We start from the raw sequence: 25,803 nt of genomic DNA, 5'->3' as shown, positions 1-25,803 counted from the left end.
ACCTGCATTTTCTCTTTACTGTTGCTCTTTGTATATAAATGGGGTGATAATTAAGAAAATGTGTTGCTAATACTGTTAAGGCAGGGGTCTCTATTGATTATGATGCTTTAGGATGACATAGTTATAGTTAACAAGAGAAGGGTGCTGGTCAAAGAAAGCCAGGAGAAGGTCTAGATGGATGGATGAAAGCAATGGAGGATCAGTAGAAGGAAGATGGAGTACTGTATATGTTTTGAAAGGCAACTCGCTTCAAATCCGTTTATTTTTGCCATATTCCATCATGTCAGGACATTTTTTTTCCATGTATAAATATTAATTTTGGGATTGTTGTATTGATTTACTTATGCCACCTTTTTTTGCGCTATATCTTTAACATGGGACTTTTGTATCTGCATCACTTGTTCAGGGCAGCGCTGATGGGGAACTGTACCTCGATGACGGCCACTCCTTTAAATACCGTGACCAAAAGGCCTTCTGCCTGCGAAGGTTCAGCATGCTGTCAGGCCGTCTGCTCTGTCGGTGAGTCACTCCCACACCCTTATGGGGCAGATTCCTATTTAAGAACATGTCTGCAGAAACCTAAAGAAGCATGAAAATGGTTGAAAGGCTTCTGCTGCTGACTTGATGCAGAGTGGTTTGATGTTCTGTGTTTCATCTTCCAGTCCAGCCAGTGAAGAAGGACAATTCGACTGTGAAACTGTTGTACAGTCAGTTAACATCATGGGGCTGAAGAACAAGCCATCCAGAGTGAAAGTCCACATGTCAGGTGGGAAGAGCAAACATTTTTTTTTTTCAATCGCAATGTCTTAGACAGGTCCCCAATCAACAATCAATGTCTTTTAGCTTGTAAAAAATGACATCAGAGAGTTTGACGGAAAAAAAAGTTTTTGTTTAATAAGTCAGAATGAAATGAGCAATAAAGTAAAACATATAATTATTTTAAAAAGAGCAGCTCTTCTGCTTGGCCTCAGATGTGTGTTCTTGCAGATTTAATAACAAACAGAGACAACACAAAAAGGCCTCTCCTTCTCTGTGATCATTATTGGAGAATTTGTTATAAAATACAAAAAACTAAATAATTTGCATAGGAAGCCATGCAAAATATGTCTTTTTGGATTTAAGGCTGACAGACAATCCCAAACTGAAGGCCAAACAGGTGTTACAAGCTTTTTAGAGACCCGGTCTGGGCATTCGGATTTCTTTATAGTCTTTAAAAGTCTGAAAACTGTCTGGATTTGTAGAAAAGTATTTAAAAAAATAACCTTTTTTAAAATAAAACAATTTCAATTCAGGGTTGATTTGATTGTTAGTTTAGTTTATAAAGCACATTATCTGAGCCTGAATTAAGAACTGTGTAGAAATCTGTAACCACATAACTTAGTATTTCTGCTGACTAAGTGAGTGAGCATCAGCATTAATCAGATGTGGTTTCATTAACGTTTGCTATGCTTATTTTAAAGTACTGCATGGGAAGAGCTTGATGAAAACAGAAACATATGAATCATTTAAATGTTGCATAAATTTTTTTTTACTCACGCTTGAAGTGTTGATTTTTTCCGAAAAAGGGAACAAACACATACCGGTATGTCAAATAAGCTCTGATGTAGCAAACTGAGATGTAAGATATTGATTTAGGATTTAAAATAAAGTTTATTTTTATTGATCGACTAATGATTACTTGAAAAGTGGCTATCTAAAAAAAAATCTCTTGTATCAAAAGGATCTTTCCATTAACATGAATATCTATTTTGCTGAATTAAAAACATATATATTTTAATAATTTATTGTGCCAGCTGTATTAAATACTGACTATATGAACAAAAATCTTTTTCTTACACATTTTTCTTAGACATTTAAAGGATATAAGAAAACACAAACCTATTAGGTTACTGAATAAACAATGTGAATGAAATATGTGAAACACATTATTTCCAAAGTACAGAGATAAAACTAGCATTAATAGACAGGTTAGGTCACTCTAACATACTGTCTGACTGTTTGCTACTAGGGTGGCAAACAGTCAGACAGTATTTTCCCTTACATGACTGATAAGCTGTTTTCACCAGGAGGAAAACTATACACTTCAAGAATATGTAATAATAATAAAAATATGGAGAAAGAAGCAGATGTTATTTTGCTAAGATAAGTAGATCAAACCTAATTAAATTAGGTTTTTATTTATACTAGAGAAAAGTAATAATAACATATTTGAAAGTTTTGATGAAAGAGAAAATGAGGATAATGCTTTGAAAAATGATACAATCTTGCAGCTAAAAGAAAGAGGATGAGGGATGTTATTAGGGAAACAAAGAGTTTAAAAGGAACATTTGGAATAGATAGGGATAGGGAGGAAATTAAATATTTTAAATAGTACTAGATTAGGAAAACAGAGTACAGTAGGTGGAACATGCAGAGCTACACACACTTGAGAAGTAGGTAGCGGTATGCTTGCAATCTATCTAGCTCGGTTTTTTTTAACAATATTCCAAAGTGTACTGAAAATTCACATGATATTTTGGGTGGAGAAACAGCTATTGAGACTGATTGATGTAGTTAAAAGAAAAGATGAAAATTCTCTTTTAAGAGTAAGAATCCCCCAACAGAGTCAGGTGCAGTGTGCATTGCCATTTTGCCATAACTATTAAAGTATCATCAGTAGCCTAATTACGCTGCAGCGGCTCTGACATTCCTACCATTAATAAAACAAATTGTAAATTTTGTAACTTCCATAGTTGTTTCTCAGTCCAAAACTGAACCCATTTTGGTTTTCTCACCAGGCGCTGAAGCCATCTCTGCTTCCTTTGAGTTCCTGGAGGCCGGCTGCATGCTGCGGCTCAGCAACCTGAACCTCAGAGTGGGGGTGGACTGGGAGATCCACATCAGTTAATCATTGAAAAATCCATGACTGGTTTTCCTTTGGTCTTGATTTCGTATTCCTGTAATGACAAAATCAGTACAAAAATGGTGGCTAATTTGATAATTTAAAAGGGGCGATATTTGAAAGACAGAAACCCATTAAAGTCGGGCAATATTTCATTGCTGTAATTATTTTAACTTTTGTTTTTTATATGAAGATCAGCAGCTAATTCTGCAGTTTCTTGCAAAAGTATTCATGTCTCTTAATTTTTTGTTGCAATGTTTTCAGTTACAATTTTAATAGATGAATAAAATGTATTGGGGTATTATGAGAGACAAATAGATTTTCAAAATGATGGTGGTTTTCACTGACCTTATCCTAAAGTATGTGGGAGTATGAAGTCAGATTTCTGCCGAAAAGGGGCCCGCATTATAGATAGTTATGCAGGTAGTTTATTTCAAAAAACACACGTTAACTACTCTCCATGTGCATTTTGAATGTCATCTAATACATCGCAACCATGAGTTCATTCTCCTCTTGCTTTTTATAACTGTGGATTCTCTCCTGTCAACTTTTGTCATTTAGAGGGTGGAGCAAACCGGAGAAACTACCTGTGATTGGCTACTCTTTAGAAAATTCCGCCTCTTAAAACGGTTCTGTCTTTTTCTGGTTGGGGCTAATCACGTTTGCAAAGCATCGCCAGGCTAATCCCATTTCTCTCCAAGAGCAAATTGGTTTATTGAAGTCATCTTTAAATCCAAAAACAGTCCTAAATATGTTTGGACAGCAGTATCAATATGCTCTAAATGTTAAATTAGGAATTATGTATAAGCTTAATTATGTATAAGTTTATATTGAGTAAAGGGAAGCTTGAATTACCTTTTGTTTATACTCTTCACAGCAGCATTTACATTTCTAGTTAGTTTGCAGCTACCTTAAGGATTTTTTCTGTTGTTTCCATCATTATGTTTAGAAACCTGAAGTTGCTTTGCTAACATTACTAGCCACAACTGTAAAAACAGTAAAAGCGAGATTTCCTGGAAAAAAGCCAATCACAGGTAGTTTAATTTCTCTGTTGGTTCCTCCATCCTTAAATTGACAAGAGTTGACATGAGCGACTGAAATAGGTCGACACCCTGGGAGAAGGGAATCTACTGTATAGGCGAATAAAAAGCAGGCGAGAGCAAAGAGGGAGCATGAACTCATGTTTGTGATATACTGGTGGCCTCATGGTATTGTATCTGCATGCATTAAATGTTTCAAATCCACATGGAGAGTAGTTTACCTGCTTGTGTTTTAAATAAAACTGTCGGTATAGTGTTCATTTTTGGCAGATATCTGACTTCATTTGGGAGGGTTTTTACTGGATGGACAAACTGAATTCAAAAGCCTTCCACACCTGTCAGATTTGATTTGTGCCATCTTTTAAACCTTGTATCATCTTCATCTATGGTTTACAGCTCTTGTTGCCTTGGTCTGTCTTACTAGCCCCCCACATTGATATATTTGGTTTTGATACAGGATGACAAACTTGGAGCCAGTTCAAGGAGAATCAAAGTTTCATCAGGGCGGTTCACACCATATAATGAGAAAATTTGACAAAAAAAATTTTGAGCTTTATCAGTGCTTTTTCATAAATGACTCCTTGATTTCAGAGTAAAACGGATCTTCAGTCAAAACATGTCTGATATAAATTTCAAAGCTGCCTTCATGTCACTTCCTTCTGTTGTGAAATATAAAATAAAACCAACTCTCTGATTTAGCATGACGACTTGATTCATTTTTTGCCTGCATTTCTCTGACTAAATTTAAGCATGCAGTATCTCATCAGCTATAATGACAAAACTGTAAAGAGAGTAAAACATGTGTTACTCCCCCGTTCATAGCATTAGCTCTGGTTGTGCTGAGACTGCTCGACGCTGAGCTCCATTGAGAAGAGGTTTAAAGGTTTTGAATGCCTTCTGCTGAGGCAGGGCATCTACCAACCACTCTTAACATGCCCCCTGGCCTTTGTGTCAACCAACAATGATGGCACCAGAGCACGGGCAGGGGACGGTCATTGTTTGGGTCGGCCAATAGGAATGCAACAAGCAGACTTTCATGTGATTTGCTGGTTTCTGTGTTTGTTTGTCGACATGAATGGCAACCCAAAGGAGAATGTTTCTTCCACAGAGCGTTTGAATCTGTTCTGTGACGAAAGGGAAGAGGGGACGTCACAGAAAGAAAGAACCAATCAGATATTAGCTGTTTGGATTTATGCCAGGGTCTTTTGGCTGGTAAGACTTTCCTACAGGTGGTCAAGGTCAGTTTCCGCCCCCCCACAAAAAATAAAGGTCTGCTGAGTGGAGATGCCATACACGCCATCTGGCTTTTTCTGTGACCGGTTGATCCGGGAACGAGAAAGGAGGGACGGGGAAGGGTCCTTGAACAAGCCCATCCGCTTTAACGGCCAGGACTACAACACGCTGAGGCAGGAGTACCTTCAGAGGAAATCTCTGTTTGAGGATGATGCTTTCCCCGCCACAGTGGAGTCTCTGGGCTTCAAAGAGCTTGGGCACAAGTCTAACAAAGTCAAGAACATCGTCTGGAAAAGGCCCAAGGTAGGTCTGTTGGCAGGTGGAAATACAGACTCACAAAGTATAAAGTTAGAGGGGATGGGTGAGGATGGAGGTAAAACTGCATTTTACTTTTTATACACGACAGCAAACATGGAAAATAATTTAAAAATTTGTCCAACCTCAGAAGAAACAGATTAAGATAGATTTATACCTTTTATACCTTTTTGTTTTTGATTTTTTAAATATACAGTAATGGTAGTATAATTTATCTTTGTAGTCTCTTTTTTCAGTGAAAGTTAACTTCTTTTTGTTTTTTTTCTACAGGAAATATGTGAAAACCCTCAGTTCATTGTCGGAGGAGCGAGTAGGACAGACATCTGTCAGGGAGAGCTAGGTAAACGTTTTCCCTTCAAACTTTAAGCATTACAGCATCACCTCTCATTCTTAGAATATTCTCTTTTTTAAATGCCTTGGAGACTTAAAATGTAAATATGCAAAGAAACACAGTGAATCCAATGATTATATTGGCTGGCTGATTTAAAGCAAAAATGCAATCTTTTTTTCAAACAGTAATAAACTTTACTTATTATTAACTTAACATATATATTATTTGACTACACACTCTGGTGTGGAATTTTTTGCTGTGAAAATAACTCAAACTTTACTATGCTTACATATCAGAGGAAAACATTAAAAATTTTAAAAGTAATTAAGAATAAATTGTTTATATATGAGGAGACATGTTTGCATTTCATTCAGCAACACCTATTGCAGATCATTTTGAGGCTCGAGGTTGTACAGCAAAGATTATGTATTTTCATTCTTTAAAGCTAGATTTACATGTAAGTGAAAAATCAAAGATAACTTTTACATTCTCTAAGGTACCAAAAAAGAAAATTTGTTTTATTTATGCTATGCTAATGGTTGAATAAAAGATGCTAAAAGCAGTTAAAACTGTGATCGGTATAAATTTTTTTTGTTAATAAAGTATCACTAAAATCCAATCACGTTGTAGCATTTTATTAAATGATTGTCTGCCAAACTTTAAGAATATCCTGCTAAAGTTTAAAAAGCTAAATTTAGCAATTTGATGTCTTTCTATTAAATGAGAAAATGCAACTAAAATCATATGGGGATAAGTTGTTCATACAATAACACGTAAAAAAACAAACCAGCTGCACCATAAATTATTTGTTTTCTTTCTTTTTTGTCAGTAATAATATATGATTTTTGATCCTGTATCTCTTGCAAGGCGGAAAAAAGGCGTTTCCATTGCACCTTTACAAAATACTCTAATAAACAAAACAAAAACAAAAAAAGCCCCAGTCCAAAAACGTATCTTTTAAAAAGCATTTTTTTTTTTTTTTTATGATATGTTTCCCGTAAAGGACCATTTAGCCTGGCTGAAGGACAATAAAAAAGATACTAATCATTGCTTTTCTCTGAAGAAGAAAAACTTTTCCTTTCCGAGTAATTAATCCCTGCTTAAAGCACGAAGGTTTTTTCATGGTTACTGATTGTGGCAAACTTGGCTGAAACCAAATAAAATAAAATAAAATAAGCAGCAATTGTTATTGCAGTGGTTCATCTTTATTCTCTTAAAAGAAAATTTTAAAATAGCTGATTATTTTCCATGGCATGAATCCCCTCAATACGGCCTCTCTGCCAGCAGCAGTCTCCCTGTTTTGTGCTTACTCTTTTGGAAGGGAATCCTACTGGAAGCACTTTCCATTGTAATTTTGTTCATGCTGCAAATAAAGGGGGACCAGAGAGAACAAAAGTCCTGGCAGACACTGTTAACTATACCCTTTAAAAGAAAAAAAACAACAAAAATGTACACATTATCCTCGTGCAACGCCCTTTTACACATCTGGAGAGTTACAAAAAATAGTGAGCAGCAGCTGGCTTTCCCAACTTCAGGAGGAAATGTGTCATTTATTGTAAGCCCAACGAGTAGGGTTCACTCTGGGCTAAATATATTCATGGGCAGAATACCCCTTTAAAAGGGAAGAAAAAAAATCTTGAAATAATTTATTGCTGTCTTCTCTGTTTAGGTGATTGCTGGTTGTTAGCTGCTATTGCTTGTCTCACCTTGAATGAGAAACTCCTCTACAGAGTAATTCCTCGGGAGCAAAGCTTCTCTGAGAACTATGCTGGCATCTTCCATTTCCAGGTGAGATCCCATGTCATTTCCATATCTGCTATTCTAGCTCTACTCGTTCACTTAAGACTCATCAGGTTTTCAAAACATTGTTTATGGACATTTGCTCATGATATCTGTATATTAAACATGTAAAAAGGGATTAAATCTTTATTAAGTGGACAATATTTCATCAGTGTCTGGAAAAAAATATAAATACTGTATATAAACTCAACAGTTTTGCTAAACCCTCAGATTTTTTGTTATAGAAGGCTGGCCATTCATCTGGTATTCATGGAATATTGGCTAAAATATAGGTTGCTTAAATAAAATTCCCAAACTAATTTGACTCACTTTTAGCTTATTTATTGAGATAAATAATTTAAAAGCCTTATTTTGTCTGTAGTTACAGCAAAATATGCTTTTAGAAAGGGTTGACTCCACAATTGTTTTCCAATTTGACCGTCTGTCACATGCAATCTCCAGTACTCAGTTCAAGTCAGTTTATTTTTATAGCACCAATTCACAACGCATTTAATTTCAAGGCACTTTACAGAGACAATTCAACCGGCCATACAGTCAGATTGGTTCAAAGTTTTTTATCTAAGAAACAGCTTGCATGCAGTCATTGACTTTGCAGGATTCTCTTCTCATGGATGAGCACGTAGCAACAGTAGACATTTGCTTGCAATGTCTACTGTACACCATTCCCTCCCACTTGTCATGCAGGCAACTTCCTTTTTATAAAGAAGAAACCTCCAGTTGAACCAGGCTCAGTGGCCATGCCCTTCTAGTCCTTCTAGATAGAAGCAGACATACAACAGGAACATTGAAGCACTAATCTATAAATACTTTCTATGTTAGAAAAGGTAAGGCTTTACTATTACCATAGGTTTCTCTTGCCTTGGTCAAGGAAAGGAACAGTTAAACATAGAAGCTTTGAGCCAGTTTTAATTCCAAAGGGTTGAAAGAGAGCCCATACAGTAGACAAACACAGCAACATTTGAGAATAAAGCAAAATAAGAAAAGCTCCCTATGTCCTCCAGCAGTCTAAGCCTATAGCAGCATAACTTTAGAGATAGCTCAGGAAAACCTTAGCCAAAAAGGAAATTTTAAAGCCTAGCCTTAAAAGTCGACAGGGTGTCTGGCTCACTGACTAAAACTGGTAGTTGGTTCAACAGGAGAGGATTTTGATGACTGAAAGTTCTGCCTCCCACTTTACTTTTAAAAATTCTAGGAACCACTAGTAAACTTGCAGATTAAGAGCAAAGTGCCCTTTTAGGAACATAACGAATGATCAGTTTTCTAAAAATAACACGGAGCTTGGTTATTTAGGGCTTTATATACATGAGAAGAAGGATTTTAATTCTATTCTGGATTTAACAGGATGCCAATGAAGGGAAGCTTAAATGACTTTCATCAGAGCTCTGGCTGCAGCATTTTGGATCAGCTTAAGTATTCTAACTAGAGTTTGTGGACTTCTTGATAGTAAAGAATTACAACTAGTAGCCTACATTGGACTAGTTTCTTAGCATCAGCCTTAGGCAATAGAATGTATGATACAATATTTTTATTGACAATAAAATACTTTTGCAAGGCACTATTAATACTAATTCTAATAATTAAATGGGCATGACCATTATTGAAAGAACTATTTTTTTCAATTGCCAGAGGAATTTAGACCTCAAAGAAAGATGATCTTGTCCTTTTTTTAATAATCAGGTTCTCTGTGTTTCAGTTCTGGCGTTATGGTGACTGGGTCGACGTCGTCATTGACGACCGTGTCCCAACATTCAATAACCAGCTGGTCTTCACTAAGTCTGCTGAGAGAAATGAGTTTTGGAGTGCCCTGCTGGAGAAAGCCTACGCCAAGTGAGTCATCATACACTAGTATGCAGGAAAGAGCAGTGTTGAGGCATTTTCCACAGCTGTTCTCTTGGGTGCATTTCTGTAATGTGTTTAACATTTTGATCATTGTAAGATCTGCAGCTGTTGGTACATAATCTGTTTGTTTATATGTGCGTTCCTTTTGCTACATATTTAGGATGTTAACCATTACCTTTTTAGTTCATGGGACGCAAACAATCATCTCTATAGACATCCTTTGAAATTAATTAGTAATTTCTCACTTCCTTGAAAAACTTCTGATTGGATCTCTGGGGACATATTAAGATGGGCATTAGAAATCAGAGGTTCTGAGTTTAAGCCCCACTCCCACATACTGCCACTCTGGGTCCCTGAGCAAGACCCTTAACCCCACACTGTTCCCTGGGTGCCACATAATGGCAGCCCCCCTGCTTCCCCAGGGGGGATGGTTCAAATGCTGAGAGTTAATTCCTTTGTATTTGTGATAGGGTAATGACAATAAAAGCTGGGGGAAAAAAAGATGTTGCCTAGTATATCAGTCATTTGGTTGATTCATCAATCGTTTAGTGCTTAGAGACAGGATTGTTGGGACTGTTTCTTTCAACCTACAGAAGGCAGCTAGAAAGCCTCAAATAAACAAGATCAACATCTTGTTCATCGTGTCCAGCCACTTACAGTGAAGTTGTTGGTGGACCTTACTGCAAAGGTTGCATATACTGCTGAACTTTTAAGGCAAAATTTCACAAAAAGACATTTTGAATGTTTGTTTAAAAAAAACACTACAAGATCTTTTTGAAAGGAAGGATACAATACTAGTATCAAAAGGCAAAGCTTGATATCAAAATCTGGCAGTTGTATTTTTTTTTTGTCAAAGAGGACATCTGTAAATGGTTACCTAATAGCCTGGCTGACTTTATCAAATCCAGACTCCATTAGGCATTTAACTAAGCTGCCACTTTGATGTAATAGTATAATAACTAGTGTTTCTATGATCTTCAACCATTTATATTATTTGTGTGTAGGGTTTTCGTGTGTGTAGGTGGATAAGTAAATATAGAAAAATAATGTATAATGTATTTATTAAAAGTATAGTGGAGGATGTTCTTTTTCTGGGTGGTCCTGCTAACTGTCAATCATTCTGGTTATATATTCACTAGGTGCTCGTCCCCATTTTACTTACGGGTTGAGAGTCTGACATAGTGGAATAATTACAAATCTTCTTTTGGAAAGAAAAGTTGTATGAGCGATGCAAACAGCAACTTGTGAACAGTGTGCACATGGAGTAATGGGCTTGTGCATGCTCTCACATGCATTTAATATGCGTTCCCTCTCTGGAGCGGGTACAGGGTTGTGCATGTGCTTCTTTTTTTTTAAGTGCAGAGGGTGAGTCTCTTGGAAAAATCTTGAAACTCCTTCACTGTACCTTTTATATGTTTAATACAAAGATAAGACGGATGAGAACAACAAACAGATAATAATAAAATAAATAAATACATAGAAAAGGACCTTATAATGTTACAATGTTGCATGTTATATTTTGCTGGATAAAGAAATATGATGGCATCTCTAATAGCAGCTATAGAGCAGATCGTTCTCTGTTTTCCTAAATCATCCAGAAAAGGTTGCCATTAAATTTGTTAACTTTGTCCTGAAAATGGTAGCAAATATTATATGCAAAATGTTTGACATTTCATACAACCATATTTTGAACTGTGGAATCATATTAAACCTACAAACTGTGAATATGTTCTTTTTTTCTATAATCAGGCGTTTAGGGGAGCTGAGGTGAAAGACATAGGAGGATATTCCCAATAAAGCTATTTTGGGATCCAATTTCAAACCATTAAGACATTTTCGACAAAAATAAATGAGTTTGAGAGCCCTCTGCACATTTATAACGTACAAAGGAGAGAAATAACTGTTTTTGTTGAGTTTTTTTGTTTGGATGATTTAGGTGCAAACTAACAGAAAATGCTACAAAACATGTTAGGAATTGTCATTCTACTTTCTATACTGTTGTATAAATTACCGCTAATTAACAACTGTAATAAGAGAACACAAAGGTATGTGTAATAGGAGGGCTGCATTTAATGTCTTTTACTGTCAAATGCTATTCATGAACCACTTATAGATGTATAAATGTTTTGTTTTGGGGATATTTAAAATTAAAAAGCCTGATTCACAAGTAGGGTTGATGCAAAAGGTAAAAAAAGGCATTTCAGGGGGCTGTTCGCCAAGGTGGATTCGATCTTTCTTAAATAATTCAACAGAATAGCCTCAAAATCTGGTTTTAAATCACCAGATTTTCCATATGTATATGGTATATTATTGCAAGCTTACATTAATAATCATGATTAAATACATATTTGTTAACATTCTGTGGGTTAAGCTTTCCTTTGTTAGGCGATACAGATTTATTGCAACATTTTCCTTATGTTTGGTTGTTCAAAGGCATAATTAGACTTATATTCTGACTGAAGGAGTGGTCATTGTTTTGATTCATGTGTTTTTTCCTTTTTAAGTGCAATTAAATTGAAATTATTTTTAAGTGATGTAAAAAATGTCTCTCTCCTTTTCTTTTCCCAGGCTTCATGGCTCTTACGAGGCTCTGAAAGGTGGGAACACCACAGAAGCTATGGAGGATTTCACTGGTGGCGTCACTGAGTTTTACGAGATGAAGGAAGCTCCCAAAGAACTCTATAAGATCATGAAAAAAGCCTTGGAGAGAGGTTCGCTCATGGGCTGCTCTATTGATGTGAGTTATTAGTTCTCTCTATGCCAAATGGGTGACTCTAAGTAAGGATTTTCCTATAGATTGAATAAGCTAAGAAAGATGTCTATCATTTTCTGTTCATCTTTTCATTTTTTTATTCTTCAATGTTTGGCTTTAGTCCCTGGTTCCTGCTCGCTTTGAAACTCGCACCGTGACTGGACTTGTGAAGGGCCACGCCTACTCGGTGACAGCTGTGGAGGAGGTAAAGTTGGCAGCTCAACTTAAAGATGCTGATGTTACAGTACATGAGAGTTTAAACAAGTAATTTCTGTGTGTTACTACAGTGTAGACCCTCTCAGCATAAGGACCATAAAGTTCGCCTTGTGCGCCTCAGGAACCCATGGGGTCAGGTGGAGTGGAACGGACCCTGGAGTGACAAGTGAGGATTTTGTTTAGCACATTCTTTCATTTCTTTTTATTTTGCTAGTCAAGTATTTATTGATTATTTAGGAACTTCCATCATTTTACTTTAATTACCTTTCAACAGCTCCAAAGAATGGGCCACACTCTCTAAGGATGAAAAAGAGAAACTGCAGCACCAAAGCGCAGAGGATGGAGAGTTCTGGTAAGTTCTGCATTATTAAACATGTGACTGAAATTGTGAAGTTTTGATAAGTTGGCCCTGGTTAAACTCAATGCTTTCCATTCAACATGTCTGTGCAAATTTTCAGTCACCCGTGTCGTGGCTACTATAAAACAGCCTTAAATTTTAGGTAACTTCCTCAGTTTTTCTTAACGCTTTAGTGTGAGCTGCCACAAGTGACAAAGGCTCCTGGATCGGATCCAAAGGTTTAAGGACAAACTGATTTGAACCTGTTTTATGGTTCTTTCATGTAACAAAAATATATCCTGTACAATTCAAAATACTTAAGGGCAGGACTATAAAAGATGACCTGACTAAACGAATAATCAATTTAATTTTAATATTCAGTCTTCATCACCTCTGCGTGTTGACTTGCCAATAATTGCCAACAGGGTTTACGAGAAATATAAAGTATTACTAGAACAACTGAATTTTATTTTTAGGTTAATTGGATTTAATATATAACCAATAACTAACGCCAACTCAAGAGCAGCAACTGCTGAATCAAATAGTGCTTCACCCAAAGTAGTTCATGCTTTTCTAAATATTATAAAACCAAGTTCTTGAACAGGTTTTGTGTTTACGTGGATGGTTCATCAAATTAATTCTGATATCATTCACATTAAATGTGATTTTTTTTTTTTTTATTTAACTACAAGGGCCATATTTTTTAGTTTACACAAAAAGGAAGTAGGCAACTTTGTACAAACGTTGCCTTTCATGTACTTTCTGCTGTCCTTCAGGATGTCATTTGAAGATTTCAAGAAGAACTACACTAAAATTGAGATCTGTAACCTAACACCTGATGCCCTTGAGGACGATAAAATCCACAAGTGGACAGTTTCTGTGAACGAGGGCCGCTGGGTGAGAGGCTGCTCTGCTGGAGGCTGCAGGAACTATCCAGGTGCTGAAATGACTTCTGTCTAATAGATATAAAGAGTTATATATGCCTATATCTATGTTCATGAAAAAAATGATTAAGAGACTGCATCTACAAAAGAAAATGCACCATCATCAGAGGATCAACAATAATTAATGTTTTGTATGAATGAGAGAATATTGGAAATATTCATTCTGCATGTGTCCTACAGACACTTTCTGGACCAACCCTCAGTACCGAGTTCGCCTGCTGGAGGAGGACGACGATCCCGATGACAATGAGGACGTCTGTACCTTTGTGGTGGCCCTGATGCAGAAGAACAAACGAAGAGAGCGGAAAATGGGGGCCAACTTGTTTACCATTGGATTTGCCATTTATGAGGTCTTTACTGTTTAATTAGACAATTTAGTGAACAAACCCTTTCCCAGAAGCTTTAGACTGAAAAAAGTGTGAAAGAAGCAAAATAGACGTCCCTGATCTTTAGATTTTTTAACCCAAAGTTATTGGATAAAAATACAGCATAATTATCAAATTTCCAGTAGGCCTATTTCTTTTTCACCAGTTCCCTCTGTTTGCTCTTGTTATGGCTAATTACAAGTAAACTGCCCTTGTATCATAATTACATCTGTAATCTTTTAGGGGTTATAAGTGCTACTTGCAAGAACAACCAATATTATTTGTTGATAAATATACGTTTCATCTATTTAATCTCCATTTCTATATTGTCTAATACCAAAAGGCAAATAGAATTTATAAAGCACTGTTCTAGTGACGTTGACCATAATTACCCAGTCTGTTTCATAATCGCACACCAGTATACAGACTACCCTGCTAGAGACAGTCTCTTTAACACAGAGTTTTACACCAATGTTATAAAGTTTTTTTTTTATATCAACCATCTAATTATCCATCTTCTCCTAATTAATCCGTCCAAGCCACAGTGGGGCTGATGCCTATCTCCAGCAGTCTATTTCAAAGGGCAGGGTACACCCTAGTCAGATTAGCAGTCTATTACTGGGAAATAGAGAGACATACAATGATGAATGCACACCATCTCCTAAGGACAGGTTAGAGATTCCAATGAACCTAACAGTCATATTTGTACACTGAGGTAGTCCCTTCCATTGAAGTGAAATTCCATGTCCCAAAAGCCAGCCAAAGACAGAGGGCCAAGGCCCTCACCTTCAGCTGTTGCATATGGCTTTCTGTCCCCGATCCATATAGCCCCTCTTGGAGGTTGTACCCCATGAGAAGGCAAACTGAAAGTGCCAAAGCCCCATTGGCAGAGGGAACTCGCCTACAAGACTTTTTTCCAGGTTAAGGTCTCGGGTTGAGCCCTTTTGCAACCCACATCCAGACAAGGAACATCAGACAGCTTGATTATTTCTTTCCATATTAGTCTCTTAGTTCAATCTTTGTCTGGCATGTCACCTATGACCAGTCTGCCATTAAAGACCCTATTAGGGGCAATTGCACCAAATAGCATACCTCCTTCGATCTTTCAGGCACACAATAAACAAGCAACTGGTGGAGGATTCCTTAAGCCCTTTTATATATTAGAAAAACTGCCAATATGATTGCCCTGGGAAATGAACAGTGTCATTTTTTGAAAACAATGGTTCTAGACCAAAATTACCAGGGGCGCCTTGGTGGGTATTTGTGAATACACATAATTAACAGGCATCCAGCTCAGCTCATACAGCTTACAACTCTGTGTAAGGTGAAAAACATAAACTAAAAAACCTTGCCAAACATGAGCGCCAGAGCTACAGGAATGAGCAGAAGAGGGCTACAGTATCATTAAAAAAAGTCCTTAATGACTGAAGCTAAAAGTGCAACAATTATATTTTTAAATTATGACCTGTAAAAATAAAAATAAAGAAATGCAACTGGTTCAAAGGGCCTACCAGTTACGGTTTCTGTTTAGGCCTATATCATCATTTATTTTATATTATGACTTCAATACAGGAACTATATCAGGGGTCCAGTTAAGCTGGGACACTGGTCCCTAGTGGCCCCAGTCTAGAAGTACCCATGGTCGGTATGATTTACAACATACACTGTAAACAATGCATATATACTCTAACAATTAAACAAAAGAAAACAGTTGATCATAAGAAGGAAGTACTGGTTTGTAGCTCATCTAAGTGTTGATGCAAAACCTTAAAGACTGTTTGAATTAAAATCATAAATCTACGTTAGTATGAAGTCTGTGAAGACTTTTTAAAATAACTGTTTTTGGTGCTGTATGTAGCAACTAAAGGATTTCTTTGGGTTAAAAAGTGATGATGCTTGTATCTCTCCACAGGTGCCGAAGGAGGTGAGGAAGATGTCAAGAAAAAAATCAGGATTAAAGAAACAGTTTTTTCCTCCATTTGCTTTCATTATCAGGGGGGTTATTGTATATTTTTACCTTAGTTCCTTGTCTGTGGTTTCATCTTTACCTTTTGCATTGTTGCTGCTCTCTTCTGCAGATGCATGGAAACAAGCAGCACATGCAGAAGGATTTCTTCTTGTTTAACTCCTCCAAGGCCCGCTCCAAGTCCTACATCAACCTCCGGGAGGTGACACAGCGCTTTCGCCTGAGCCCTGGCGAGTACGTCATCGTTCCTTCCACGTACGAGCCACATCAGGAGGGAGAGTTCATTCTGCGAGTCTTCTCTGAAAAGAAGAACACCTCAGAGTGAGTGGGTGTGGGCGATGGGATGGGGTTGAACAGGTCTGTAAATGGGTAAATGCTTTTTCCTCAGATCATCATAGCTATAAAGTTAGTTGTGTTGTATACTTTATGATATTTTGTAATATATTTTATGTTTTGGAGTAGGGCTGGGTGTTGCTGGAGGAAAAAATGAGTCCGAACTACATTTTTAAACCGTCTTCCTAAAATATATGCATGGTTTTTGGTGAAAATACAACAGGACTATATTAAAAAAGCTCAACATTTAACATATCTCAACAGTGAATTATTATGCACTTCAACAAAAGAAACGAAATTTTTTTACTTATTTTTAATCTTAATAATCATTGAGTACACCAAAGGTATTGAAACAACTGATATCAGATACATATCTGACAATACCCAGTCCTGCTTTCTGTAAGTTACCCTGCAGATAGCAGTTTTTATTCTATGCTGCTACTTTGTGTTGCTGGGCTTGAACCAAAATGTTGGGTGGGACAAAGAACACCAAGAGCGAACGATTTTAACGGCAGTTTGATTTGTAGAACTGGAAGAAATCGGCCGCAGTTCGAAGCTGTTATGGAATCTTTTTTAGGACAAGCAACTTCTGATTTGGGAGTGATCCGGTAAACTTTCTAAGAACTTTCTAAGGACTTGGAACCCTGCAACCAGGAGGATGACACAGCCAGCGGAGCATTCTAATGGACCAGAATGTGGTGTTTGGATAGATGTGTGGAGAATCACATTTATTTCATAGACACCCAGTTCCCTAAAGTAATACAGTTCTGGTCAAACGTTTACATACACCCATCATTGTCAATGCATCTGAAGTATTTAATGATACATTACAGCTGTTCTTCTTTCAGGGTGGATGAAATATATAACATTAAATGTCAATGGTTTCTAAAAACAGGAGCTGGGTGAGAAAGTTTGACCTAATTGTGGCTTTTCTTTGATCCACAGAAAGTCAGAATTACACAGTCTGGCTCAAATATATAAGCATCCACCCTGAAGTTAGGGTTTAGTGTCCATCAGCCATTAGAGAAACCTCACCTCACAAACTGGTAGCTTACAATGAATAACAAATTCAAACCTGGGCCCACTTCTAGTTTTTAAAAACCACTGTGATGTAGTGTAATCATTCTACCTTGTATAATCATTAAGGCCCTACAACCATGATGGGCATATGTAAACAGGTACTTATTGTAGATGACACTGATATAGCAGTAGGTTATGAGATTAGGCTGAGAACTAGCTTATTGTGGTGTTTTAGAGTATATTACCAAAGACACTCAGGGGAAAAGTGATAAATATAATGTCATTCATATACTTTTTAAATATCCTCTATCTTTTTACTTGTTTCAGTGACAGAGCAAGTTTAGATCCATCTCATAGTATTAGTTGCTCTAACACACACAGAAAATATCTCATGAAAAACTTAAACATGGCTGAAGTTCTAGGAGGACAGGTTGATGAAGTCTGTTTGTCCATTTTCCCTCAGGGAGATAGAGAATAGGATCGAGGCCGACCATCCTGTGGTAAGTTTGATTTACAGTAGCTCAAGGCATCAAGGATCTTCTGTCTCATCTCTTGTTTTGCCCAGATTTAAAAGTTAATACCTTTTGGATTATTTTGGCTAGTATAGATTTAAAAACCCTCTAAAAAAATGTCACAATCCACTTTTTTTCCTTCGTTTTTTTTTTTTAATTGCTCTTCTGGGTTTCCTTTACCTGGTAGCCGGCTCCAGCCTCAGCGGGGGAAGAGAGCGAGGAGGACCACCAGTTTCGAACTATTTTTCAGGAGATAGCCGGTGATGTGAGTACAAAAGGACACAGGGCGCAAAAACTGACCTCTAAATGATTATTTAGTCAAATTGTTAACGTAAAAATGTATTTTTAAATGAGTCAAATGCGATTTATGATGATAATTGTCCAGTTATCTCCCTTTCTCCTTAATAACTGCTTCTCTGTTCCACGTTAGGAAATGGAAATCACAGCCAATGAACTGAGGAATGTTCTCAATAGGGTGATCACCAAGCGTAAGTCCAGTCAGTTTTTATATCTAGCTGTATTACTCACTTTAAAATTGTGCATAATTAAAAGAGAAATAGCACATATTTTTAGATTTAATTCAGAAATTATTAATCTGAAAAGAATGAATCCCTTGAGTTAATATGGAAACATTTTAGATGTTGTCATACTGAACTGCTTTATACATCTTTTAGTTTCTATTTCATCCCTATTAATCGCCCCAGGCAATGCTCAATGATTGTTGCTATACATTTGCTGATCGAGTACCAATGTTAGCAAAGTCTCGTATTGACCCCCAGAGATACACATGAGTATATACAGTCATGTGACACTAATTGTTCGCCCCCTTTTCTTTTTTTGTGCACAACTTTAATGATTGCTTTGCTTTTAGTGCTGCTTTTTGCTTTAGCTGATAAGGATGGGACAGGAATGGTCTCTTTGAAGACAGCCCTGCCAAACTGCGGCTAAGCTAATATAGTCAACAGCAACAAGTGCTTCTTACAGCAAACTATTACGCAGGCCTCCTTTGATGGACTATGTTGTGAAGGCAGATGCCTGTTGGACCAAAACAACCCCTTTGTTTGGTTTATTTTTAATGACATGCAGGAGGCATTCTACTCTCACTCTATATTTTTCACCTGGTTGAAGCTAAACTGCAGGCTGAATTGTATTGTAGTTTCTAATATAGCAATCGCACAAAAGAACCCACAACATGATACTGCCACTGCCATGTTTTATTGTGAAAATGTTTAGAATCCCTTGATCCGCCACGTTTTTTTGTTGTTTTTTTTGCATGTAGGCCAACCATTTTCGGAGCATTTCAACAAATTTAAAAACAGGACTGCTTATGATTTTACATTAGAAATTATTGTTTTCATACCTGTTCTTTGGTCTTCATGATGGGTTTTTATTCAATAAATAATTTTGATTTTTCTCATAAAATACTTTACTTAATATTTGTATTATCACAAAAAAAAAAAAACGTTTGAGGAGAATGAATACTTTTTCAAAGGTCTGTATTATATGGAAGGTTGAAATGTCAAATTTCGTTGGTGTTACTCTTTTCCTTGTAGATAAAGACCTGAACACTGAGGGCTTTAGCCTGGAGAGCTGCAGGAGCATGATCGCTCTGATGGACGTATCCTTTGTATCGAGCGCATCATGCAGGTTGTGTTGTGCAAAAGAGACACAACCTGCTAAGACCCTTTGGTGGGGTCTGTGGTGGACGCAGACGGGGTCTAAGCAACATGACACAGACAAGGTGGCATTTACCTGCTAAGAAGGAAAACTCAATTCAGCAGGCATGAGTTCACTCCGACTTAACAGCCCACACAGATGCTGTTGTCAATGGTACACTGGGAGTTTCTTGGATAGTTTTGAAATGTTTTAAAATGAAAAATTAGGCTTTTCTGTGTTCCTGTGTGTTCACATGACGCCCAGTTTGGACTTAACCGTGTCCATTTAGATGGATGGGACGGGCAGACTCAATCTGCAGGAGTTCAGACATCTGTGGAATAAGATCAAGCAGTGGCAGGTGGGGAACAAAATAGGATTCTCTTCAGATTCATCAATAAGAATTCCAGTGCATTAGTTTTACAGCATTGGTATCAGATAAAGGAACCTCCTCCTGAAATTATTTCTAGTGTGTCTGTAGAAAAAGTATTTTTTTTGTTTTTGTTTTCCAGGGAATCTTTAAACATTATAATGCAGATCAGTCCGGCAGCATCAATAGTTACGAGATGAGGAACGCCGTCAATGATGCAGGTAAGAACATTTAGAATGGGGCTTTTTTAAATGATGTAGTGCCGTACTGTGAAGTGGAAGAAAAAGTATTAATTGGATTTGGTTTAGGAACATGCTTTTTCTTCCCTTCACAGTGACACATTATAAGAAAAAAAACAAACAACAAACAAACTAATGTTTGTGGATTTAATGACACATAAAAAAAACAAGTAAAGGGGTGCAAATATATCTGAGAGGCACTGCGTCTCTTTAAGTTTTATATAACTGGAAAATAATAGATCTAGAATCTTTGCTTTTTTGTTAACAAAACTTAATGAACCAACAGGAGCTTTCTGTCTCATTTTATTTACCTGCTCAGATATGGAGTAAATGTTGTTTCTTTGTTGTTGCAAGCAAAGAACATGGAATTGGAAAGTTGAAAAAACAATAACTATGAAATGCAGAAATGAAACTTTTGAAAAAGTCTTATTAAAAATATTTTAGAGCAACTTTGCTGCTTTCTTAAATTATTAGAATTTTTTTAAATGTCTTTGTTTCAGATGAAGTTCTACATATTGCATTCTTTTCAAATTGCGTTTCACAGATCACATTCTCCTCACTACATATGCTTTGCTGATGTCCAATAAAAATTTCCTTACTGACGTCCATTTAGACCGATAGAAATGTGTCTTCGCTCCTCACTCTGGAGGAAAGTCCGCCCCCAGAAATGGAGAGAATCTTGAAAATGCAAGTTAAAAAGATGTAATTCGTAAAGCTGAATTTGATAAAGAGATTATATGTAAATATAATTTAAATTTTAATCTCTGGGTCATCATCATGAGACTCTCTAGCCTTAAAGCGCTTGTTTGTTGTTTTATTTTAATATTGAATTAAAACACAAGAAGTTGTCTTTTTTCCAGTCTTCACTTACAGCCTGAACTCATTCTCTTGTTGTTCTCGTCATGGTGCAGTCATGTGTCTTATGTCCTGTCCAGGCTTCCGTCTCAACAATCAGCTGTATGACATCATCACGATGCGCTACGCAAACGAGAACATGAACATCGACTTTGACAGCTTCATCAGCTGTCTGGTCCGGCTTGAAGCCATGTTCAGTAAGTCACGGCTACAGAATTTTCTCGTTAACAAACAAAAAAAAACTGTCCAAATACCCACAGAGACTGAGTGATGCTGAAAAGTTTATTTTTTCCATAACCTCCTGATGATCAATGTAAAATTATCACCTGGTTAAAGTCATTCAAATCAACCCAAATCAATGAGGGCAAAGTAAAGTAAGTTCCAGATTAAAAAAAAAAAGTTTTTTCCACACTAGCAGAGCATTGGATTTATCTTAATACCAGGTAAAAGCAATGTTAGGAGGTATAGATGCTTCCGATCTTTAGGGACAAGCCTATCGGTGACAGCACTGACCTTCGCAGGATCCATGGCTATGTGGTCAGGAGACACTACAAAGCCCAAGAAAGACAATGTGAAAATGTGAAATTTACACTTCTCATCTTTTACAAACAACTGGTTCTGCAACAGATGTAGTAACACACAACAAACATTATTCCTGTGGGTTTCCAGATCTCTGGAATAAATGATGATATCATCTAAATACAAGAAGACAAACTAACCCACCATATCCCTTAGCACTTTATTAACCAGATGCTGAAATACTGCCAGCAGATTAGTGAGCCCAAAAAGCATCACCAGGCAATCATAGTGTCCTGTGGTCACATGGTGTCATCCCCGTCCCAAATGCGTAATAGGTAGCAGGCATTTCGTAGGTCCAGTTTGTTAAAGATCTTAGCCTCCTGAATCCGGTCAAACGCCGAGTTAATCAGGGGAATCGGGTAACAGTTCTTTACTGTTATCTCATTAAGGCCCAGATAATCAATACACGGCCTGAGGGAACCATCCTTTTTCCCACCGTAGAAGAACCCTGCACCGGCTGGGAAGGTAGAAGGATGGATAACTCTGACCATCGGGGAGTCAGAAATCTATCTTTTCATAGCTTGACACTCAGGAGCAGAAGGAGAATATAATCTACCCCTAGGGGGCATTGTTTAAGGGGACAGATCTATATCGCAACCAAGGTATACTGTGACACAGTAGCCTTGCATTTGCTAAGCAACTCCTTCAGGTCGTGGTATTCTTCCAGGACCTTGAAGAGGTCCAGATAAAACTCCTCAACCTTGTTCTCGGCTGCCTGGCTGGGCTGCACAGAAAGCAAACATGAACCAGAGCAGGAAGAAGCCCAACCAAGAACCTCCACCATTTGCCAATAAATCTGGGGGTTGTGCTTACACAGCCAAGTGTACCCCGGAACAGTAGGAACATATGGTGACTCGATTATGAGGAATGACAGTTTCTCAATGTGGTTAACCCTAACCTCTAGTTCAATAGGTTACGAAACTAAATGAGACTGGTTAATTTGGTGGCCATCTAAGGCTATCACCGTAAAAGCAGCTGGCAAAGGAAGAAGCCTGATACCCAATTGCCTAGCCAGCCCCTCATCCATGAACTGATTATCAGAGGCTGAGTCCGTATCATGACTCTTGCCATTAACCAAGATAGTCACCGGAAATAGCAAATCTGGTGAGACAGAGAGTTTGGTGCAGCTCAGCAGAAATCTCTCCTGCTCTACTGAGCCTGTCCTTTTACCGGACAAAAATGAGCATGGTGCCCCTCGCCGCCAAAGTAACTTACCTTTTTAACTTTTCTGTAAATAAGCTTATGAACATTTTAATTTAGCTTATTGACTTTTTAAATTAGCTTTTTAACCTATTTAAATTTGCTTAAATTTTTTAATTAGCTTTTGGATTAACTTTCACTGGGTCACCGGCACACCGTTTTGTATATTTACTTTGAACACAGCTTTTTAATTAGCTTGAAAATAACACCAGTTAAACGTTTACCAATATAGACATGCATACATACATCTTTAGAAAGCTTAGATTCTCCACAATTCAACTGACAATTTCACTTTATTGAAAACCATAATCACCAAAGCACAATTAATAAGATATAGCAGCATGTTAAATCAGATTGTTTGAAATAAAGCTTTGACTTCCTACGTTTGAAGCTATCCTGAGGCCTTGTTATAAATCCAATCTTAGATTTCAGACCCTGCAGATCAGATCTGACCTCATGATTTTGCCTTGTTTGCTTAAAGTGGTGTCCAAGTTACTTTGGATAACAAAGGTTTAAACCTCTAAATGTCCAGTGGAAGTTGCAGTTTTATTTTATTTTTTTCTCAGGGGCCTTCCAAGCATTTGACCAGGATGGCGATGGAACCATTAGACTCAGCGTCCTGGAGGTAGGAAGCCAATCAGCATGTTTATATAGTTATGACACAAATGTTCTGTCTCCTTTCAATCTGTTGGTTTCCTGCCATGATTACAACAGTCACTATTTCTTCAAGCAGACCAAACTGGTACCATGAAATAGAAATAGTCTGTATGTTCAGGAATGATCATTAACTTGCTGGATTTCAAGGATTTCAAAGTAAAGCCAGTTTAACATTAACATCCACTGAAACATTGTCAGTCTATGGAGTAAATCTTGGTCCAAATATTTTTTGCAAGCAAAAACAAGCTTTGTGAATAAAAATGTTAAAGGAGTGAATTCCAAAAATGAAACTTTTTAAAACGTCTACTTCAAAAACAAGTTTAGATAGTAACTGCTGTTTTCTTAGGTTTTAATTTTTCAGACAGTTTTTTTTTTCTTTTCACAATTTCTTTTAACAGGTTTTATAAGTTTCAAATTCTGTTTTTAAATCTCTGTTTTTCCAAATTTTAAGTGTTGCATTTTATCTAATTGCATTTTACAGATCTCATTCTTTTCATTTCAAACTCAATAAAAGTTTTTTATGAAGGTCAAAGCAGACCAACAGAAATGCATCTTTGTACCTCAATGCAGTTCGTAAAAAAAAAGTCTGAAAAACAGAAATATGAAAAATACAATTTTAGAACATAAACTCTCAAAAAATTAGGTTTTTTTTGTTGTTTTTTTAAACACAGTTTGGGATTTAATTTTTTGTTTCCAAAGAAAACAGCAAAGACATTTCCTAACCTTTTTTTTTTTTTTTATATCAAATTACTGGGTTGTATTTCTTTACATTCATTAATTCTTCTCTACATGCAACTATAGTGGAACAAAATTGACTCCATACCAACAGAGAGACATGCCCCTGCTCTAAACTTCATATCAAAGAAATTTATAAAACTGCCTCACATAATCCAAAGCTTGAATCTAGAGCTTTATGGTCAGATGAGGAAAAGGGATAGCAATTTGGTCTCAATACAAGTAGAAAATTTCAAGGAACCAAGACATTCTAATCTAAGAACATAATAGCACCTGTTAAGCATGGTGGAGGTAGTATCATGCAAAAAAAAATATTTATATTTATATATACATATATAAAACACAAAATGATTAGTAAACATGTAATATTTTTTTAAATTATATATATAAATGTTTGTTTTTTTTTTTTACAAGTATTCAAGTATCTTTAAACAATTATGCATTGAAAATATAGTTTAGAAATACTAATAAAAATATGCTATTGACTGAGCTATTGAGTAAAAGTCCTTGAATGTGTTTCTACAAAATAAAAACAAACAACTGTCTCTTTACAACATGCATTTATGGATAACAGTTGCAGCTCGTTTGATTCAGGTTCGGGGCTGGATTAAATATTTCAAAGGGACACAAATGGCCCCTGGCTGCACTGGGACCCCACTGGACAACGGCAACCATTTCAAATGAGCTCTACTGATTCTAAGAAGACAACTGGTCAAACATCCAGCTAGATAGAAATATGTAGAATGTTGAATTCTAAAACAATCGAATTTGCATGTTGTTTCTCCTACAAAATAATTTTAACCCTGAACCAAGACATTAAATGGTGTATGCAAACCAAATTCAAACATCCAAGTTTAGACTGAACTGTTGCTTATTTAAAAGTGTTTCTTCTCTCCCCCACCCTGCATCTGAAGTGGCTCCAGTTGACCATGTACGCCTAGAGAGGTCCATCTTCTCCCAGGTGAACGCCGCTCCACACAAGGACCAGACCCGCCAGCCTTTACCTCAGTGCTCAGTGTTCCAGAACCACGTCTCCCCACTGCCTTTCTGTTCTACCATGATCACCACATCAGTCTCTTTTTTCACTTATTGGCTTTGTTTATTTATTTTTTATTTTATGACATCATCACCGTTGTACTGTTTCTTCTCTCAGGCAGCAAACACAACCAACCTCTTTACCATCACGATACCTCACAGAGCCCCTCTCATACATCATACTGTTTTTTTTTCTTATACTTTGCAGGATGGATCCTCTTTCACAGACCTGGGAATAAAATCTCTAATATTACAAAGTTTTGTTGGTAAAAACATTCCCTCCACCAGTGACTGAGCCATGTTTCGTCCCTGCTGGGTGAAACTCAGGCTTCCTCTGTTCCTTTTAAACTCTGCTCATGGTTGGAATCGGTTTGAAGTTAAAACACCAAAGTTCAAATATGGATTTAAAGTATCTGGTTAAAGGGTTTTAACTGCAGCTTTTTCCTCTACATGAAGGCTTTGGTCAAATGAGTGTGTACCACATTTTTAATCATTTTAACCCAATAAATAAATACGTAGCTGTTGGTTTGACTGCGTTGGCCACCAGTTCTGATGTGAAATTGTTTGTTTTTTTTTTTGTTTTTTTTTACTTTAAA

General features: G+C 36.9%; 2 protein-coding genes across 5 annotated transcripts; both read left to right on the top strand.

Moving 5' to 3' along the window:
- Positions 1-406: 406 nt before the first annotated feature.
- Positions 407-3,837, top strand: ganc (glucosidase, alpha; neutral C; the record flags this gene model as incomplete). The annotated part of the gene is made up of 3 exons (XM_038279509.1): positions 407-519; positions 663-766; positions 2,778-3,837. Coding segments are annotated over 3 exons (327 nt in total), but the record flags the coding sequence as incomplete, so codon positions are not given.
- Positions 3,838-5,023: 1,186 nt separating this feature from the next.
- Positions 5,024-25,767, top strand: capn3a (calpain 3a, (p94)). 4 transcript variants are annotated; one of them, XM_038279493.1, is made up of 21 exons: positions 5,024-5,457; positions 5,740-5,809; positions 7,470-7,588; positions 9,294-9,427; positions 12,008-12,176; positions 12,313-12,396; positions 12,479-12,573; positions 12,682-12,759; positions 13,521-13,681; positions 13,869-14,038; positions 15,966-15,977; positions 16,132-16,340; positions 17,836-17,872; positions 18,072-18,149; positions 18,315-18,372; positions 19,438-19,511; positions 19,830-19,898; positions 20,050-20,128; positions 21,058-21,198; positions 23,347-23,405; positions 25,087-25,767. In XM_038279493.1, the coding sequence occupies exons 1-21, from the start codon at positions 5,206-5,208 to the stop codon at positions 25,111-25,113; spliced, it is 2,175 nt and encodes a 724-aa protein (XP_038135421.1). In that variant the 5' UTR covers positions 5,024-5,205; the 3' UTR covers positions 25,114-25,767. The 4 variants fall into 4 exon arrangements, with proteins under 4 accessions (XP_038135421.1, XP_038135424.1, XP_038135422.1 ...); XM_038279496.1 differs by having other exon boundaries at positions 5,206-5,457; positions 19,438-19,502; positions 21,082-21,198; XM_038279494.1 differs by having other exon boundaries at positions 5,206-5,457; positions 19,438-19,502.
- Positions 25,768-25,803: the final 36 nt, after the last annotated feature.

This window comes from Cyprinodon tularosa, unplaced genomic scaffold, assembly GCF_016077235.1.
Source record: "Cyprinodon tularosa strain WSP-4 unplaced genomic scaffold, ASM1607723v1 ctg150, whole genome shotgun sequence".
NCBI classification, from domain to species: Eukaryota; Metazoa; Chordata; class Actinopteri; order Cyprinodontiformes; family Cyprinodontidae; genus Cyprinodon; species Cyprinodon tularosa.
Note: the sequence above shows the minus strand (reverse complement) of the source record. Positions and strands in the feature narration are given on the sequence as shown.

Excerpts from the sequence above, each read along its gene's own strand:
- capn3a (XM_038279493.1), top strand. The coding sequence starts at position 5,206 with ATGCCATACACGCCATCTGGCTTTTTCTGTGACCGGTTGATCCGGGAA. Across the intron at positions 5,458-5,739 it reads TCGTCTGGAAAAGGCCCAAG|GAAATATGTGAAAACCCTCA; the intron begins GTAGGTCTGTTG and ends TTTTTTCTACAG. Across the intron at positions 9,428-12,007 it reads CTGGAGAAAGCCTACGCCAA|GCTTCATGGCTCTTACGAGG; the intron begins GTGAGTCATCAT and ends TTCTTTTCCCAG.